At 48.6% G+C, this 21,056-nt stretch overlaps 1 protein-coding gene across 1 annotated transcript in view; it reads right to left on the minus strand.

Annotated features, from left to right (window-relative positions):
* ANGPTL6 (angiopoietin like 6) overlaps nucleotides 1-21,056 on the minus strand; it is a 250,158-nt gene that overhangs the window by 11,008 nt on the left and 218,094 nt on the right. Inside the window, exons 4-5 of the mRNA XM_069604048.1 lie at nucleotides 12,978-13,171; nucleotides 5,726-5,996 (exon numbers count right to left, since the gene is read on the minus strand). Coding sequence (XP_069460149.1) covers nucleotides 5,726-5,996; nucleotides 12,978-13,171 — 465 coding nt within the window. The remainder of the gene's footprint in view (nucleotides 1-5,725; nucleotides 5,997-12,977; nucleotides 13,172-21,056) is intronic.

Consider the following 21,056-nt stretch of genomic DNA (forward strand, 5'->3'; position numbering starts at 1 on the left):
CAAGATTTCCTTTAGCTTTTGGGTCCAAGTCTTAAGTAGACCAGCATGAGAACAAATGCCAGTCGGTGCAAGTATTTTATAAGCTGGTTCTGGACTAGCGATTAACATTTTTCGTAGTAGCACTAGTGATTTCCAGACTACAAGTCCATATAGCTTGTCCAGTGCCATTTCGTGTCTAATGATGATTGTCGATATATATTTTGGTAGCCTTAATACACGCCGCCAGAAGATTCCCTCTAATTGTGCCCAGATTTTATAGTCTAAGTTCCATCCTGTTTCTGCTCCAAAGGTGATACCAGGGATTACTTTCTGCAAGTAAAACTGCCGAACTGGAATTAGGCTACATTTTCCGAATAGAGTGTGTATTCTTGCAGCTTGTAGGGAAAACGTTTTCATCCGCTGAAATAGGTCCTGCACCCAGTTCCATTCTCGAATCGACCTACTGACCAATACTCCCAGATAACGAATTTCAGCTACTTCTTCGATTACTTCGTTATCAATTTATCAATTTTCCACCTGAAGTTTTTATTTATTCTTCCTTTTGCTGGTCCACATTTCATAATTTTTGTTTTCATGACATTTATTCTCAGTTCGATTTTGTCCATGTAGCTTTGCAATCCTGATAGCAGTCGCTGTAGCCCTATTTGTGTCGAGTCTAATCAGGACAAGATCGTCGGCATATGTTGCGCAATAAATTTGAGGTTGATTTTTGGAGAAAAGCGCTTTACGTTTGTTAAAGCATTCGGGATATCGGCGATGAACAACTTAAATAGAGTAGTGGCCAATTGGCAACCTTGGTTAGCCCCTTTATTGTTGTCTATCGCTTCCGATAGGTCTCCTTTTCCATTAGTCCTGATCCGAATTGATGTTTTTAAATGGAATGCCTTTATTGGTTGCAGTATATTTTCCGGACACTCCCAATTCGTGTGTTTTCTCCATAGCAACTCACGATTTATGGTATCAAAGGCCTGTTGCATATCTACGAAGGCGAAAAAAGATTTGCTCCCTTCTCTAGGGCTTCTAATTTCAGCAAGTTAATCATAGTCAGGTTGATCTCAGTCCCGACACCACTTGTAAAACCCGTCTGTCGACAGTCTGAAATTCCATTGTTATTAGCCCAGGCTGTTAGTTTTTGCTGGAGGAAGGTGGCCATTATCTTTCCAATTGTATCCAGGAGGGCAATCGGGCGATAGTTGGCCTGATCTATCCAGGAGGGCAATCGGGCGATAGTTGGCCTGATCTGCCCGATTGCCCTTCTTGAAGATCGGCACTATTATCGCCTCAGTCCATGAGGATGGTAATGTTCTTTGTTTCGCAATTCTAGCAAACAACTTTGCTATGAAATGGACCGCTCATGTTTATATGCTTTTAGCATTACATTAGAAATGCCATCAGGCCCAGCAGCTCTGGAATTTTTCAACTTTCCAATTGCGTTACACATGGCTTCTTCGCTCTCTAATACCTCCCACTGCGTTGCCTCTGCTGCCAATACAGTCGGCATTCCAGATACAGTCTTCGTAAATACATCTTTAAAGTGCTTTATCCAATCGCCCTAGTGAGCATATTTCCATTGCGCGTTGGTCCGCCTGCAGCGTCCCGCAACATCGGACCAGCAGCGCTGAGCAAACTCAACGTCTCCGGCGCAGTACAGCCCGACATGTGCCTCGCTGTAGCTCTACTTTCCGTGCTGGCCTGCATAGGTAATCCCATTGGATTATTTTGAATATTTGCAAGTGTTTCTTGTGTTTGTTTTCGGAATGATGATGACTCCGTACTTATTGCAGAAACCTCTAATTGGCATTGTGTTAATGGACTTGTATGCATGTTTTGGAGTCCTTTACTCGGTCCATAAACCTGATGGAAGTCGGTTCTTACATTTCTACCATTTGTTCATTAATTCAAAGTCAGCCTTTAAGCGCTCGGTCAATCTAGCCTTGTGACCTGCAAAATCAAACCCACTGTTGGGCGTTTTTGCATTTGGCGCTACGTGTTCCTGGCTGTATTCACCATCTTGTCGATTGCGCATGCTAGAATCTCCTTTCATGCACGTCGAGCCTGAATGTCCTGGCTTCTCGTATGTTTCTATGCGCATTTTCTTGTTCCTTGTAAGTGAATGCTCACTATTACATCTAATCTTAGTTGCCGAGAAGTTTTTAGTAAAATGTCTTTCTGCATCAAAGTCTTTGACTCTGCCTTCCACCGGCGGATAGGTACATTTTTGTAAATTTGCTTCTGTCAGCAAGTGTGGGACCTCTAATTCAAGGAGCTCAATGTCCGTTACATCAAACGGTGAATCAAAAGCAGCCACATCGATTTCAATCGCTTTTACACTTTCGCCAGGATTTAGAGACTCATTGAATTTTAGGCATGAAGTGTTGTCATCCCGTACCCATCCATGTTGGACAACCTTCATTGTATCGCCCCCAGCCATTGCCCCTTCATTCATATCCTCACCCCCTCCTCCACCCACACCCTCCTCAGCACCAACGTCTGCAACAAATGCCTCATCCTTATCTTCAGAACTATTTTGAGATGTATAATGGGCTGAAGTTGATAGACATTTTGTTGCCAAATGTGCCAGAGAGGGAAAGACCAGGAAGCACGCACTCGTTGTTTGCCCAGTGCGTGGTGTGGCCGGCATCAGATCTTCTTGCTGTTCACGCAACCAAGTCACACGTTTGGGTGCACACCTCCATCTCTGGGCATAGTATTGTTAGTTGAACAATTCACCCGTGGCAGTAATGATTGTTTTAACTTGGAGCGTGTCAAAGGGCCTGCCTCGGCCATGGTTGGCAGCTTACCTGCCGTGGACTTCTGTAGACTGAACTCTGCGCGCGCTCCACGCTTGCCCAGAGTTTTTAAAGGAAGTTGAGCTTTACTGGTTAAAGGCACAGTAACAAAGAAGGGAAAAGGACACACCCCAGGTCAAACTCTTTTCCCAGTATCACCAAGCAGTAGCTGCAGCTCCTCTCACCAACTCCAACTGCTGCAGACTGAACTCTGCGCCCTAACTCCGCCAACTTTTTCCTACACTTATATTTTAAAACTAAGCCATTCAATAAGGTTTCTTTTTAAAATAAAAGTTTTGGAATAGTAAAACATAAAAAAAGAAATGGGAGCACCGCTCCTGCCTCCTTCAACCACTGACAAAAGGTTCAGACACCAACAGAGTTTCAATTCACTGATCCTTCTGATCGATGTGATTGCAGTAAGAAAAGCCACTTTCTATGAAAACTATTTTAACTGAGCTTTATGCATAGGCTCAGAAGGTGTCCCTGTTGGTTTTCAGAGTAGTGTATTTAAGTCACACCCTGGTGGGCGATGAGCCACTGTCGGATAGATTTGTTTGACTCCTTCCATGAAGGGGTTAACTAATGTTACACAGTATCTTTTGCTATGATGTGGTATAAGCTGATAAATATACTGTGAGAAACCTGAAGGTGTCTCACTCGCTAGTCCCCGGGGTTCTGTCATCCAGGTGGCCAGGATATGGCCATTGCTTTTGGATCCAGTTCCTGGGGGTGGACCTGTGCGGGAGGATCACCTGGATGAGGGGTCTTTTGGGAGTGGAAGTGGGACACCGAAGGGTGAGGATCAGTATTCCCTACCTTATAACACCTTTTCCCCATCCCACCAGGTAGGATACCTAGGAAATCAGCCCCCAACCCCCTTTCCCGACACAAACATTTTCTCACAGACAGCCCACTGTGAGCGACAATGGACTAACACCAGAGCCCTATACCTGACCTGTCCCAATACCATGGTCAGGCAAGATCAGGCTATTGCGGATCATTATACACACCTGACTTCCATCACACTTCCCCCACATCGATAAAAGGCAGAGCATGCAAGCAAACTCTGAGCGAGGCAAAACACACAAGGAGACAGCAGTTCCCAGGTTAGCGGTCTAATACAAGGAGAAAAACGGTGAGACCAGAGAGGGTCGAAACAAGGTAAGTACCTTTGAACTTTAAAGACTGTTATTTTTGTGAACCTTGTATAGTAAGAACCTGAAGACCAGGAACGAAGGCTGATCAAACCTGTACAGTGTGTCGGAGGTACCCGGGGCTCTCCTGCGTCGATAACCCAGGAGGGGAGGAGCGATTGCCGCTGTGGTACTGTCCTTGACTCCTACAACAAGGCGGCATCGGAAAAGACAGCTGGTGAGTCGAAGAGACTGATACCAAACCAGCTTGTGTTTCGAACCAAGGTTGCAAGTGGCAACTTTTTATAAAGGGAACAGTGTGAAAGGTGTTTTTGCGATGAGCAACATGAATATAATTGAAAGCTATCAAGAATGATTGATTTTGTGAGAGGTAAAGCAAGAATACCATATACAGAGAGGTCTGGCGCCACGTGGGTGCTCATTTGAAAGTCTCTGTTAGGTAGTCAACTGATGCTTTATGTTAACGAGGAAGATTGAAACTGAAGTGTTCATACAACGGGTCATGCTAAACTCTGTGTACATTCAAATGTCTTTGATAGGTTAAAGTACATTGAAATTGTTCCGAGCCCAGCTGAGGGAGACTAATTGAACAGGATTTGAGCCTGGCTGAGGGGGATCCAAGGTGAACGGTGAGTCACCCGAAAAATTATTCTGATATTGATCTGAAAGGGATCTGAGACTGGCTGAGGGGGATTCAGGGTGAACCGTGAGTCACCCGAGAAAGAATTCTATGCTATTGAACTGTGAAAGACATTGGAGCCCGGAAGAGGGAGATCCAGGGTGAACACCCTACATGTGGATATCTGTGCATGGAAAAGAACATTTGTTTGGTACAGCAAGCCCCGTGAAGCAAGGGACTTGCAAGAGGTACAGAGGTCTGGGTACAGAAGGGCCGGAACTGCGGGAATCGAACTGTATCCTCATGCCGCAGAAGCCAGAGTGTGTGCTTGCTCGAGTGCCCCGCCTTGCCCTGTGCTGAAAATGTGGGGAAGGGAGGCCAATGGCCCGAGCATTCTGACATATCATTAATTAACACTTCTTTCTTTTTCATGAACACTACCCCACATTATTTGTAAATTAGTGGTAAGGATTGGCTATCGTTTTTTTTAGTATAGGCCCTTTTTATTTGACAAGACTCCACTAGGACTGCATTATTATGATTTGATGGTCGTAGCTTGTTACCATCTGTAGATTTAGGTTTATCACAACCTTGCGAAGTTTCAATAAACACCCCTGAACTGTGATCACTTGTGCCTGTTTTACTATTGCCACCATGCGTTCCTTACAGTACCTTGAATGAGTTGTAAAAAAGACCTGAGTCAACCAAATACGCTGCTGCAAGTCCAGTCTGACCTACGGGAACGTTGCCTGGTAGACTACTATGCTAGGTAGGCTTTGGTAAAGGCTGCTGCCTTGATCTGGCATGCATAGTTGGAACAGCGGATCAGGTGGAGCATGGCGGTTTTAAGGCAATGCATAAGGGAGGCTTGCAGGGCAAACATTTCTTGGAATTGAGATGAGGGGTAAGGAAGTAAACAAAGAAACAAGCACCTTGGGCTAGCCTTCACACAAACGTGTTGTGTTGGTCAACGTCATATAGATGGATTAGGATGAGAGGCAACACAACCCACACACAGCAGGACCAAAGGCTTGTGATATTGGGAGTGTGTAGTGGCACAACACTGCAAGCAGGACAAGAAAGGGGGGGAAAAGAGTGTGGCATAGAGTGGTGGCGAGACCAGGTACTTAACGTGAGTTTCAGCACAGCACGCTTCTTACCTGTATAGGCATCTCGATCTTTGTCCAGTGTGCTGAACTGCTTGTCATTGTGCCAAGAGAGGGAGTCGCCGGCATTGCCTCGGTAGTTACCCAGCCGTAGCCGGTAGAAGTCACTTTCTGGCTCCACAGAGAAGTGGTCGTACTCTGCAAAGACCTGCCGTCCCTGCCAGTCCTCCATCAGGATCAGCAGCTTGTAGCTATCCTGGTTGGTCAGCCAGTGCAGGTTTTCCAGGCCCAGCCAATATTCACCGTCCATGTTTCCGAAACCTTGCTGGGAGAATGAAGCGACATGTCAAGACATAATTGGATAGATTTTATTTTTTTGTTCTGTGATTTTTACAGGGCCTGCCTCAGAACTCAGCTATGTGTGCACATTTATGGAATATTTAGAATGAGTACGTACAAATGACGCTAGGAATCACCCGGAGGCAGCATAAGGTACAGTATTCTGCAATGGTTGGCGACCCAGACGATTTTGACTACAACACCCATTAGCCTGAGTCAGCATGGTCAATAATTAGGGGATCATGGGAGCTGTAGTCTAAAGTATCTGGAGAGCCAAAAGGCAGAAGGCTCCCTGGCCTAGGATTATGTTCTGCGTTGTGATCAGTAGAGCCTCCATCCTTTTAAATCTCCGATTGTCAAGCCGTGACACATATGGTCATTTCTTGGCAACTATGGTGGGCCTCAACCCTGGTTGATTATGACAAACACTGGAGCAGAAATGCGATTGGTCTGTAAAAGTGAACCCTCATCCCCCACCCAATAGCCAGAGTGGACAGGGGCCACCTGATTATACCGGGTAGGCAGCCCTGGGGCTTTCTTTGATGGGATCCGGAGAAGATCTTCTAGGGTCCCATCATGTGATGATTCACAGCTTGTACTTGACAGTGGAGGCCTATGCATTGTGTCCCTCCATGTCTCTCCAGTATGAACTCTGCAGTAGAGCAGCCTACATGTAGATTGCTCCAGACCGCACATATCATTTATGTATGGGTTTCCTTAGTGCTGGGCATCCAAACTCCTAAACACGCCCCTAGTGGTATTTGCCCATTTATGTGTACATTTTGGGCACTTCCAAGAGGGTCTACTGCAGATTGGTTCAAATACTTATTCTGGGAACATTTAGGCATTAGGCTTCTTTGTACTTATTTGCAGACTGTGATGAGGTCCCCGTTTGGATCTAGGAATGAGCAAAATGTGACTCAGCGGGCAAGATGCCACCCCGAGGCAGCCGATGTAGGGCCTGGGTGCATGGTGGGAGGGTACTTTAGTGACTTTGGCCAGGTTCCTGAAGCCTGACAGGTGACGGTCACATTGCCTCATCACTGATCTGTCCAGTGGGTCCACTCCCATCCAGCCACCTGGGGAAAACCCAACATTAGGAACGTAAACCCTGATACAGACCCTTATACTACACTACAGGCTAGTGGACAGCATAACCTACCTCAATGGAGGGAGCCTAAAGCTCGCCCTAGCCAGACCCAAATCTTCAATACTAAAAACGAAAGTTGTGTTTTAACATTTAAGCATACAACACTTCTATTACAAATTTAGTCAATGGATCCCACAATGGCTGCTGTGGGTCCACAGATTCAATGTGTACCGCCCGCAGAATGCTAAATACTGAGCAGACCAGCCTGTGTTCTCCGGCAGCTGCATCTTCTAACAGGGAAACACATTTCCATGGTTGACCATAAATCTGACAATGCAACACCTTAGCCAATGTATTTCATTTCCAGGATACAAATGCTGGACCCACCACAGTCCTCCGCGCCCTATGCGCAGCATCAGAGAGGGCAGAAGGAACGATTCTTCATAACAAGAGGGTGGCGCGGGCAGATATAGTCATGGTCACCACCCTGAACCCAGGTCACCCTCAGCTTTCCTCAAAAACCCAACTAATTTAAGCCCTCACCCAAACAACCCTTACAGGTGAAGCCTCCAAAAGTAAGACCCTTGCAGGTGGCGGGTGATCTACAGTACAGATACAATTGGCTACAGTTACTGGGCGTTGGTTGTTGAAGCAGGTTGGGAATGTCGATTGGCGGAGTGTGGCGTGCATTTCAAGTATTGTGGATGAACACAGGCTGTAGGAGGCAAGAGAGGGAGGAGGCAGGAGCAGGGGGTGAGAACTTGGAGGAGGTGTTAACATCAAGAGGAGGTGGTCCGAGTCTGCAGGAGGAGGTTGTATTAAGAGGAAGTGGCCAAAGAGTGAGGAGGTTTTCACACAAGGAGGCGATAAGGAAGACTTTGGGGAGGTGGTAACAGCAGAAGGGGGTTCCTATAAAACTAGCAAGAGAAGGAAGGTTTTGGTTGGCCAGATCGGCCTCCTAGAACCCGACAGTGGGAGGAGCAACAAGATGGGGCCAGGACGATTACAGTCAGGTCAGAGAGGAAAGGTTACTCTGCCATTGGAGAGTGGACTAGTGAAGGCTATGGGGAACTGCTGGCCTCAACTCCAACTTGAGTTGCATCTAGTTAATGGTGGCGACAGCGCAGGTGATCAAGCAGATGTGCCAAGAAGCCTTGGGGCCTGGACCATAGGAGGAGATTTGGTGTCAGTCAACCATGGGTAGGGTAGCTGGGAAAAGCAGAATCTTTGTAGCTCAAAGACTGTGCTACACCTTGGACATAAGGACTTGGATACCCAAAAGTAACTGACTTTAAACTGTGATTATTAAGACCTTTCCATCTACAGAATCTTATTTTTGTTTTGACTTTTAGGACCTGGAAGAATAACAAGTTGGGCAGTGCAGGAAAACAACGGGTAGTAATTCTATCCAATGGAGTACTGTGGACTCCAGAAATGGGGATACACACCACCCTACCACTATTTGTAATCTCATGGTAAACCTACACGACCAAGTGGCGGTAAGGATAAGCGAGCTTGGCGGTAGTTTGGCAGATTAACCACCAAACTTGGAATGAGGTCCAAAGTCTGTAAAAATAAACCTCCAGTCCAGTCAATGTGTACATCTCACGAGGGCCTCCGTTACCACATGGATAGTGAAAGATGATGGTGTACAATGCGGAGTACAAAAATCACTTCACTTCCGGGATCTGCATTTTACAAATTGAGATCAAACTTGCTACTAGCCCAGGGTGACCATTTTTCATTTTGTGTAGCACCAAAATCTTTATTATTGAGAAAAGCGCAGGGTAATGGTGTCCCCGTTTGATGTTCTCTAAAATGTGTTGCTCGCTCTTACGACAGCGTGTCACAACAAGCTGGTGGCAGTGTACCTTTATTTTTATTTATTTAACTTGTGCACTACTGTACACCTTTATTTTTTCCGCGAAGGTGACTTTGGGTCAGTACAATAGCCTAAAGGGCTATTCTCGTTGTTTAAGGCCATCCCTGTTGACCACTGCCTTTGTTGATGGCTTTCCTCCTGTTTCGGGGGGGGGGGGCTAATAGCCGGATATGGTCATGCCTCTTGTGACAGGATCACCTAATGCCGTGCACCTTTCCTTCCGGCCCGAGTTCTCTATACTTTCTTTCATGACTTCTAAGATCAGCATGCACTGCCACACCAAGTGAGCCCAGTAGACCGCGGGAGAGAGCTGACAACACCCATATTGAGCCTGACATTTTGGCACCTTTCATCGGCGAGAAGCAGTACTCACTGCAGCGTAGATTAAGCGTAACACTGATGCAACATCCAGCGGAGATAAACACAGAGGACCCCATTACTAGTCCGGCGGTCCCCCTGCCAGTGCTTCTGGCGTGTTGCCGCCAGACTCGTAACATTTTACTGGCACCTACCTTCCTGGTGCCACCGCGACATTACAAGTCCCGGCGGAAAGGGAAGCTCAGTGCCGGAAAATGGGGTCACAGAAGCACCGACACTGTTACTAATGGTGCCGGTGCTTCCGTGATCAGTCTGCCTACCGTGGCTGCTGCGCACGGTAGGGTCAAACCTGTCGGACACAGCTGCTCCGGCATGCAACTCGGAGTGTGGCGGTCCGGAAACAACGGTGCTGGTAAGCTTACCAGGACACTTGTTTCTGGACCACCACACTCATAATGAGGCCCAGAGACTGTTCAGATTGCCATGCACCAAAAAGGAGGAAGTCATGTGTATAAAAGACCTGTGGGAGCCAGTGGTGTTTGGGTGAGGTTGGGAGGTGTGGATGTGAACCGAGAGACCAGGAGAGGGATAGAAAGTGGAGCAGTTGACTTTTGCTGGTCCTTAGCTTAGCGGTGTTGCTGAACTTCTCAAGTCCTAATTTGCGATTGTGCTGTCTGCCTTATAATTTATAGGCATTTGAGGTGTAATAACTATTATTTAACTCCCTCTTTCACAGTGAAACATCTAGTGATACAGTTGTATACTGTCTCCATGCACAGTATCTGTATTGTAGCCTCGGAGGCTGCAGCCTTAGTCACCCCACCTAGGCTGCAGCCGCGGGACGCTTACCGTTATCTGATCATTAGATTCACACAGCCGCTGCTGCTCGTATTGCCTCGCAGCCCCGCGGCCTGCAATGCCGGCCAGCTCAGCTGCGCTCGGGCCAAATCCTGCCCCGTGGTGGGTGGACGGGCTGCTACAGGTGCTCATCTCTGCTACCAGGAACATTCCAGGATTCAGTTCCATGCAAGCTGGCACACCCTGGAATGCCGCACATCTCGAGGTAGCACAGCAATCTGCAGGCTATATAAACCAGTTTGTCCAAGGTCTTCACTACTCCAATTGGCGGGGAAGGCGAACAAAGTGGGTAAAGTGTTGCCGACACCCAACCTCTGGCCTAAATATGGGCACCCAGCGCCTCATAGGCCACAGCCTGGCATGGGGGCATAAGCATCGATTGTCAGTTGGGGGGGGGTCTCTTTTTTCCCCCTACCATAACAAGTGTTTTCCAACTTTAAAGAATTATACTTTCTCAACCCATGTGTGCCCTTCCCCCATCCATCCCACTACTAGCCTGTGCCAGCAGTTGCTCGTGCAGCGCCAAACATGTGGCATGAAGCAGCAGCAGTGTGATGGGCTGGTGGTGGGCCTGCAGGCCGGTCATGTCAGCAGCTGCGGGTGCAATGAATTCATTCTGCCAGGTGAATGACGCTGTGACGTCATCACCACCTTGTGTCCTGCAAAGGGATCTGACAAAGTTGGGCACCCTTGCAGGGTCAACATGGGAGTGCCAGCATATATGTTGACCAACATGGGCCCGTCTGATGAGTTTACTTCACTGTGCAGCTAGTAGTCTTCACCAGTGTAACTGAACACGTTTTCTTGAAAAGTACAATTTACAATATATTTTACCAAAATATTATACCTTGGGTAAACGGTAAACCCCCAAAATGAAAAAAAACTGAGGCTGAAAACATTGAGTTTTATTGGGCAAATGTGTGCAGAAGTTGTGTACCTTTTGAATAAAAAATAGCAGGTTGGGTAAGGGTATACAAAGAAGGGTAGTGGGATGTGGGGGGGTATCGGCGGTCTTCGCCACATATTACAAAAAAGGGGGTGCTGCTTTCTTTTCCTCGCAGGATTCGAGCAAAACGAATTTTGTGTTTTCAGCCTCCTTTTTTCCTCGCTATTTTATCGTAGCGCCGGTAGTACAGTCTGTCCCAAAAGGATCTAGCTACCTTTGGCAATTACCTGCCACTTTTTCTTTGGTGCCTGATCCCATTTTATGCTCCATTCTTACCCTGTTCACGTCTTTCAAAATCAAATAGATTTCCGGCAGCATCCAGTTTTCATCCTGGTGGAAATGCATTGGATTCCTATGGAATTTGCCAGCCCAAAGTGCTTGCAAAAATGTGGGGGATTCAATAGGAATCCATGTAAAATAACTCACACCACACATGATGGGAGGCGTTTACGCTTGTGTGCACTACAGAGTGCAAACATGCATGGAAGCCCGGGGCCACTGGATTTCTATGCATGTTTCAGTAGAGACTGCCCACTTCGCCTGGAGTCACTGCGAGCGGGGGCTGTTGCCTTAGGATATATAGTGGTCCGATTGTCCGATGCAGTCATGCGCAGTAGTCTGATGCAGTCATGGCCGCTTTGCCTGTTGTTACCGCTAGAGGGAGCTGTCGCCTTAGGATATATAGTGGTCCTACTATGTTAATGAAAAGCTAAAAAATATTTTCTGTCTATTAACAGGAATTGCAATCAAATATACCACATAACATATTCTGATCAGATCAGGACTACCTGTCTTCTGTTTAGAACAACGGGCATAATGTTGGTGAAAACGCCTTGGCATTGATAGACAGGGTTCTCTGTCCACTGGTGCTTGCTGGAAGGGGAGCAATGATAGAACTCTCCACCGATATTTATTTATTTATATGCAGGAGGAACAATGCTCTTTTTATCACACAAGAACGTACAATAGATAAGAAATCAAATTTGATGGGAAGCAGTGAGCTTCTTACAATGGGGTGAGTTTGAGGGGCATTAATCACTGACCTGGTTGTGGAAGGGAGTAAATGGAACAGTCTCCGGGGACAATACATAAGTGGATATACATATTAAGGTCAACCAACATTGGATATTTTGAAGTGCAGGTAGTCGGTACGGACAGCTGTGCTCGGGATGTGACCATGATGGGTGAAGTGCTAGAGTGGAGGCAGAGGAAGGGCGGGTCCGAGGCAGGTTAGAGGTGAGGGACAAATGTTAGCTAGCAGGGCGATGAGAGGGTAACTCAGTGGTGACGAATTTAGTTGGTTTTGAACAAATCCGTGTGGACTGTTTCTCAGATGTCTGGGGAAAGAGAATTCCATGCAAGTGGAGCAAGAAGAGAGAAAGAGCGGAGGCGAGAGGAAGCACAGGGAGGGCGAGGAGCCACAAGGGTAGTTGAGGAGGCGAGCAGAGATTACGAAAAGGCTTATAGAGTTGGATAGAGGAGGTTAGATACAGTGGTATCTTACCGTGGATATATTTGTGAACCAGAAGTAGACATTTAAATCTGGCCCTGTTTTGCATCATCAGCCATCCAGCATGGTTACGGTATGAGGTGATGTAGTTCTCAGTCAGAGGAATAATTATGTGCACCCCTACTGACAAGGTGTGCTGTCCTATAGCAGCCAGTGAATGAGCCATCTCCTACCAGTGGAACCTGTGCGCATGAGTGGGACCCTACATTGGCAAGGCATAGTGGAAACATTCTATGAGAGAGCACATGCCACCATTTAGACAGTTGTGAAGCACTGTGAAGTTAAAGCCGGGTATGCCACTGTTGACCTGCAACAAGTTGACAGGAGTCCCATTGTCATGTCCCACAACACCCCAAACCTAACCTTGTAGTTCTGCCATGTGGCGAAGAAGTTGACTGAGCCGTCCTGCCGCCTCTGGATCACCGTCCACCCGCCCTGGTCGTACTGCTGATCACACCACACCTGCATCATCTGGTTGATGTTCAGAGGCTTCAGGATGAAGATTCCACTTTTGCCCTGACCACTTCTAAGGGCCTCGGCGCAGTCCTTCCAGGGACCTGTGGATGGGAAAAGAAGTAGGAATTCATCAGACGGCACAAGCTTGAGATAAGAATGAAAAACGCTAGAAAGTGAGTTGCACAGAGTGTTGGTGACCTGAAGTCAGGCGTGAGCCGAACATCGCTCTTTGAATATAAATGGGCAGACCAAAAAACATTTTTACGTGATTCATGTTCTGTTACCTTCATTGAGTCTCATTGCAAGTGTGGTGGCCTGGAAATAAGAGTGCCGGTCGCACCGTAACGGCACCCTATCCGGATCGCCACACTCCAACTCTGACTTCCTGGGCCGTGGCGCCCGGCAGGTCTGACCTGCCGGACCCAATGGACCGGGTATGCAGAGTTGTCACGGAAGCACTGGCACGGTTGGCAACGGTGCCAGTGCTTCTGTGTCCCCATTCCCATTTAGTCCTATAGTCCTATAGAACTCCATGGTAATGGGGACTTACTATTTCCACCACCCGATATCCCGTGCCATCGGGACTTGTAATTTCTCAGTGGCACCGTGATCTCCCGTGGCAGAAACAGTGTTACCGGTTCAGCAGCAACCCGCCGGTAGAACCAGCGGGTTACCTCCAAGCTTGTAATAAGACATTGGGCCTCATTACGAGTATGGAGGTAGCCATGCCGCTAGAAGCGGCATGGCTACCTCCATACCGGGTTCCAGGTCCGGGACCCGCGAAAGGGGACTTACCGGACCATTCCGACCTTGGAGGGCCCGGTAAATCCCTTTCTCGGGACATCCCCATTCCCATTTGAGCCCCCATATGCTCAATGGGAATGGGGAGGATGTTGTTAGCATCCTCGTCTGCTAGCGGGACCCGCTAAGGATGCCTGGACTGATCAGGCGTTCCTTAGCGGGTCTCACTGCAGACCTCGAAATAGGGCAGCCCAGAATGAATGGGGCCGGACCCTTACTGGCCCCGTTCATTCCGTGGCCGCCTGGGTCGTAATGAGGCCCATTGTCTTCTATTGGCCTGTCCAATGTTTTGCGTTTTCTCCAAAATAAACCAGTTTAGCAAAATTCTCTAGTTTATTATTGAAAGGCAACATTTTTACACTTTTAATTGCATGCACCCATCTGAATGACACGCCTTTGGGCTCAAGTTAATGTCTTGGTGATCGATGATGCAGTCATAATTTGCATTCTGCTGAGTTACAGTAATACGTTCATGCTTTACTTTTCTAAGCTCTGTAATTAAAGGTGTCATTAGTACCAAACACATTAATAAGATGAGCTGACGGTGCTGGGTTTGGTCCCTGGCATTGCAGGTTGCACAGAGATGTCTGAAGCAAGAGCTTAACTCACTGAGCTATTTTATTGTCTAGGCTGCCTCTAAGATGCTCCACTAGCATAATGTTCAATCTCAGACTGCAATGTGGGTTGTACAGCCATAACACGTAAATTACTTTTTCACATATGAGAAGTTGAAACACTGTTTGGTAATAAATGGTTTGGTGTGTGGGTTTAATTACAAATCACCCCATATTTTTACAGCGGTCATGTGTTCACAGCGTGGCTTGGGTGAATCAGGCGTGTGCACAGGCATTTCAGAGGTGAGCTATATCTAGGAGAGCTAATTGGGTAAAAGGTTGTAAAGAAGAATATGCAATGTTCGGGGAGTTGGTTTGAGGAGACTGAAGGGGGCCGCCTAGGTACTGATGGTGAAACAAGAAAGCCATGTATTAGGGCCTTATATGGTTCCTGCTTAATAGCCCTATCCTCTGTAGAAAGGGGTTAGGGTAATCTCTCTGCAAACCCCAGATTGCACCAAGCTTAAAACATGTGCCTTATTGGTGGTGAATTATCTCATGACCAGTAGTTAGTGTTTTATAGAGTTTCCTCACAAGCTGAAAGAGAACTATATTCAGAGTCACATACTCTTTAAAATCTTTATTGTGGAAGCAGATGCTCTCTTCTGGGATACAATGCATTAAAAAGCAATATGCTATTGATATATCACACATCAGCAAACATATGGTGGGTGTATCATGCCTATCAAATAACCTTCCATTGGAATGCGGAAGTAGAATAAGCCAATTCAGCTAAGTTACACATTTCACGGTGCCACCCACAAGCCATCACTGGAAGTTAAGCTCCTGTTCAGAGCCACATGGGCAATGCATTGTGGGTATGCATATATGCACAAATGTCATCATCAACTTTTTTTATTTTGGCATACAAAATTACATATTGCAATAACAGTCATTAAATTGACATATATCTAAACAGTTCAAAAGTTAAAATGAGCTTGATATATCATTAAAAAAATCATGCAATCGATGACCATGCAGCCCATAAATATTTCAAAACTGAAGTTGGTTATTTTCCGTCCATAGTTTTCAACAGCCTATAAGCTTCGTTAAAAAGTTCTTATATTTTCATCAATAAACTGCGGTATTAAGTAGGACCTCCTTTGATTAATAAATAAAGGGCAAATACAAAAAGTTCTGTACATCCTCTATGCACGTAATACAGTTGTTACACTTGTCCGACTTACCTACGTTCCACCGAGAGGTAAATTGTTGAACAGGTAGTATTCCTAATCTACATTTAGCCATCAAGGTCTTCACATATTTCTTACAAGGAATATCCAAATACAATTCCAGGGAGAAATTACTTTTAAAGTCTAAGAATTGTACAAGTAAATTCTTATCAATACACTGCTCACATAATTCTCAAGAGTGTTACAAATCATAGGCACTTCTCACCATAGATTTATAATCATGATCCAATTTAATAGGTTTACTCCAGAACAGGGGCAAAGTCAATTTGGTTGACATTTCCTTAATGTAGGGAAAACGTGGAAGACCAATAACCCTTCACGGAGATAACAAATCACACAGACCTCACGATAAGACTTCACTTTGTGGGCATGCCACAGTTTTAACCAATAAAGCAAGGGTTTCATTTTTATTAGTTCTCAATACTATTCCAGCCAACTTCCATTTCGATTGGGACATTGAGGGCATTATTTGGCAGATTCAAAAGTCGTTGAGCATGCTGTTTTCCTCTATTACTAAGCTATTAGTATCTGTGTGCTCCCAGATTTCTGCTCCAAATACTGCAGCTCGTATAGCCTGCATTCTGTAAATCTGCATAGCGTGAGATTAAGGGGCCGATTCATGGAATAAATGTGCGCCGAAAATCGTAGCGCAAGCGTGAAAAAGAAAGCGCACGTGTGCGATTCATGGAAGGGCCTGAGCATGTTTTCTCCCGAAAGCCGAGTGCCACGCGCACAGCGAAAGCGCACAACGTTAGCGCGCACACCAAAAAGGGGGCGGAACATGGGGCAGAACACGCAGAATGGGTAACAACGCATGAAAAAGAAGGCGTAACTGGGGAAGTACTGCAGGGAAATACATGGAACGCCCACGAACAACACATATTCATGGTATCGAATACGGGAAACCCGCGCACGCCAAAAGATGCGCACAGGCGTCAACACGTCCGCCACACGAAGGCAGGCAGAAGCGTCCCCGCACGCAGTATAAAAGTGCATGCAAACAACAAACACATATATACAGCTACGATGAATGCCCCATTTGTCGCAGCACTGATTGTGGGACACCGCAGGAGGAGGAGGAGAATAGCGAGGTCTCGCATTTTTTTTTTTGCCCCGGACCAGCCTTTTTGGGATGCCTGATGACCAGGTCTATGGCAGGTATAGGTTTCCACCTCGTATCATCCTAGACCTGGTCACTGAGTGGGAGGATGACCGCACATCACCCACCTTGTGCTCCCAAGTACTGAGCACCTTGGAAAGGGTGCTCAATGTGCTGCATTTTTTGGCCACTGGGTCATTTCAGCAGACAACTGCCATAGTTGGGGGCGTCTCACAGGCCATGCAGTCATGCTGCCTACACCAGGTGTTGGCAATCATGACTGCGCGCCCCTCAGTCCGCAGGCACATATACATGCCCAGAACACCTGCAGAAAGGCAGGCCGTGGTCCAGGACTTTTACAGGGTGGCACACTTCCCCAAAGTGCTCGGTGCCATAGATTGCACCCATGTGGCCCTACGTCCACCTAGGGCCACTGAGCACATCTATCGAAACCGCAAGCATTGGCATTCCATCAACGTACAGGTTGTATGTGATGCCAAGGGAATCATCACCTCTGTCTATGCAAACTACCCTGGGTCTACCCATGACAGTTTCATATACAGAATGTCTGCCCTGAATCGGGACCTGGAAGCTGGGAAGCATGGCGACACATGGCTCATTGGTGAGTACAAATGTCTGTGCACATGCATGCATGTCATACACAGACAAATACACAAACCAAACTAATGACAACCATCCTCACCTCCCCAGGGGACAGTGCCTACCCTCTGAGCAACCACATGATGACGCCAATACGGAACCCCACCACACCACCCCCAGGTAAGATACAACGCTGCTCATATTGCAACCAGGGGCATAGTGGAGCGCACATTCGGAGTGCTCAAGTCACGCTTCCGCTCCCTTGACCGCTCTGGCAGGCAGCTACTATATGCACCCCCAGTAGTGTGCAGGATCACTGTGGCAGAATGTGTCCTGCACAATGTTGCAAGACGGCGGGGCGTACCAGTGGACATTGTGGTGCCCCCCACATCCCCAAGCACAGGCTCATGTGAGGGGAAACGGCACGTGGTGGCCACCCAACTGAGGCGGCGCCCCTCACATTTTGTGGCCTAGCAACCATGGCACAGATGTACTAGTAACAATGGGAAGTGCACGCAACAATTGTCCTGGGCAACTTGGGTGGGGGGGCAAGGAACGTGATGCAAACAGCACCCCTGTGCTCTTGCAAGGCTGCCTGTGGTACCTTAGGAAAAATGATGGGTCACGCAATGCTCAGGCATCCCAAAATAGCAAGAAAAAGAGATACGCGACCCCTGTAGCCCACATGCGTGTAAAAAAACACACGCAGCACGCTGTAGCAGCCCATGTGCGTGTAAAAATAAACACACGCAGCACGCTGTGGCAGCCAGGAACAAAGAAAATGCATACGTGGTCAACACGCGGGCTAGTATGACCGAAAAAAGGGGTACGCGACAAACAGGGACACCGGCAGTGTGAAAAATATCATGCGCGACTCAACGTCTGCCTTGCGTGTAGAAGAAAAACGCATAGGCAACACCCCCGCCAAAAGGTGAAGTATGCACTGTAGCCGCTGTGAAGTAATCCCGTCTGAACCTCAACGTCTGGAAAACACACGCACCGCTCTCCACGATAAGCACGTACAGAGCGATGGTAACCCATGTGGGACCTTTAACCCGTGCTGAGGGAAACGCCCACGCGTGTTACATCACATACGGCCTTACGCGCTAAGGGCCTTTCCTCGATTTACACGCTGACGTGCTGTTTTTTCACGTGCCAAATCACTCTGTATCAAGCTGGCCATGCGACAACACACGGAAGACCAGGCTCTTGACCAGAAGGCTGAATTACTGCCCCCCTGAGCCCCGAGCAGCCTCCCACGAGCCATCTGCTGCTGCCTACCTGCCTCCTGCCACCGTGCCCTGCCATTTGGTGCCTGCACATCTGCCATCTGCAGGGGTCCAGTTGCTGTGACCACCCCTGCTGGAACAGAGGATTCCCAACTGGTGTTCCATCACTCCACAGCCCAACCCCAGAACCCAGTTCCCACCCACACCTGCCTCAGGCTTTGCCATGTCCGACGCAAAACGCCATCCGGCACCAGTGACAACCCCCCAGCAGAGAGGCAGAGGGCTACCAGCTTCAGTGATAAGGAAGTTGGTATCCTGGTGGAGCAAGTTCTGGGGCATTATGATGCCCTCTTCACACCATCGCGCGCCGACAAGGAAGGACGGAAGAGGATCTGGAAGGACATAGTGGGTGCCATCAACGCGGAGGGGTTGGCACCCCGCGACATCAAACACGTCCAGAAGCGCTGGTAGGACTACAAATCCAGGACCCTCAAGAAGCCCCAGCGCCTCTTGGAGGCAGTGGATGCAGAGGGATGCCGGGCCCAGCTTACCACCCAGCATATGAGGGTCCTGGAGCACATTTGCCCAGTGCTTCACCACCAGATCCTCAGGATGCAGGCCCGTCTGGAGTCGAGCGGTAAGTGCCCATGCATTCACGTTTGAAACAGTGCATATTGAATTGTGGCGGTAGTTAGCTACTCGGCTGCATGTGTGACATGTGTCATGTATGGATGTGTGTGTGCAGGGACTTGATGGTGCTGCATGTGAGTCCAGTCAGGCGTGGCCCACATGGATGGTGTATGTGTTACAATGCATCATGCGGAGCAGCATGCGGAATGCAAACATGTATGCATGCCTGTGAATGTACTTTGACATGTTTGGGGTGTGAGAGATGTGTGCTGCTATCATGGACATGCATGGTGTACATGTGTGTGTGTCTGAGTAGTGTGTGCGCCATGGATGCATGACACATGTCCGTGACGATGTGTTGAATCACTGATACAGCCTAGTTAGTCATCCTTGTACCCACTGTGTCTGGGGATATACAGGGCCAGATGCATGACCCTCCGGTGATGTGTGTGCCTGTGATCTGCATGTCCCATGATGCATGTGAGTTTCAGCACAGCATGTCGATGTTTCTACGGTGCCTTCGACATGGATGCAAATGTTTGTTGCATGTACCATGCCTGTTTCTGCATGTGTGTTGCCTGCACTGACCCATGTGTTGTGGAGGGACATGATGGAAGTGACGTTTGACAGTGCCACTCATCTGCTCTTGCTTCCTGTCTAGGGGACTATTGTACAGTACTCTGATGCTTGTGTTCAATGTCTCCCTTTACACAGCGGCGAGTGAAGAAGAGGGCATAGACGGTGCTGTGGAGGAAAGCGGCAGGGATGCCTCCAACGGCCGGCGACGCAAGGCCCAGTCACCCTCCCAGGAAATTCCATCATCCGGGAGCGAGGGCACTGGTGCTGCGTCCGCCACTACGGCAGCTGCGGAAGGGGCAGGTGAGCCCCCACAGGGGCTTGCGACGGCGGAAGACGGTGCAGAGCCATCCAGGTCTGTTGTGTGTACGGAGGAGGAGGAGGCCGCTACTGAGCCGCACATGGGGCACTGGTGCAAGTGGTGCAGTCCGGGGGCAGGAGGCAGCACAGGTCGCCCTGGAGGGGCCTGTGCATGTCACTGTCCCTGACACTGTGACTGATTCTCCATGCACTAGCAGGGATGCCCCGTCCCAGGCCCGTCTGCAGGAAGGGGGAGGTCCACGTCATCTGGCACTCCTCTAGCTGCGGATGACGGGACCCGTGACAGGATTGAGTCCGTCCTGATTGTGGTCGCTTTGTGCACACGTGACATTCGTGATGACGTGCGTGGTTCCTGAGGGGACCACGCACGTCATCACGAAGAGCTGTGTGGCAACGTGTCCCAGTTGGGAGGGATGATGATCGGGGGTTTCCTTCATGTGTCGGCCAGTCTTGCGGCCCTCTCCTCCTCTGTGCACACTATACGCCAGTTGTTCTCTGTGCCGTCTTCCGGCCCAGATGACACCAGGGCCCCCTGTGGACCTGCCCCAAACAACGCAGCCAGCCTGGTGGAGGACACATCCCTGCCACAGTCCAGAGTCGGAGGTCCAGCAGGGGTGGCCACCCCACCAACTGGACCCCAGCAGATGGAAGATGTGGCGGCAACATCGGGCACGGCACGTGCACAACAGCGCCGGGGGATTCCCTCAGCCCGGAGGCCGTCGTGGTGGCAGAGGCAGTTGTGTCGGAGGCAGCAGCAGGCTCAGCGTGATAGGCATCATGGCTCGGGGCCATCAACACCCCGGGGGCAGGCATCGGCCGAGGGGCAGGAGGACCCCGGACTGGGAGTGTCTTCCATGTGGCAGCGGTTGGGACAGCAGATAGATGCGGAAAGGCGGGGGGCGGAGAGGGCACGGCTCGGGATG

Source organism: Ambystoma mexicanum, chromosome 3q, assembly GCF_040938575.1.
Source record: "Ambystoma mexicanum isolate Mex_15411 chromosome 3q, UKY_AmexF1_1, whole genome shotgun sequence".
Classification (NCBI taxonomy): Eukaryota; Metazoa; Chordata; class Amphibia; order Caudata; family Ambystomatidae; genus Ambystoma; species Ambystoma mexicanum.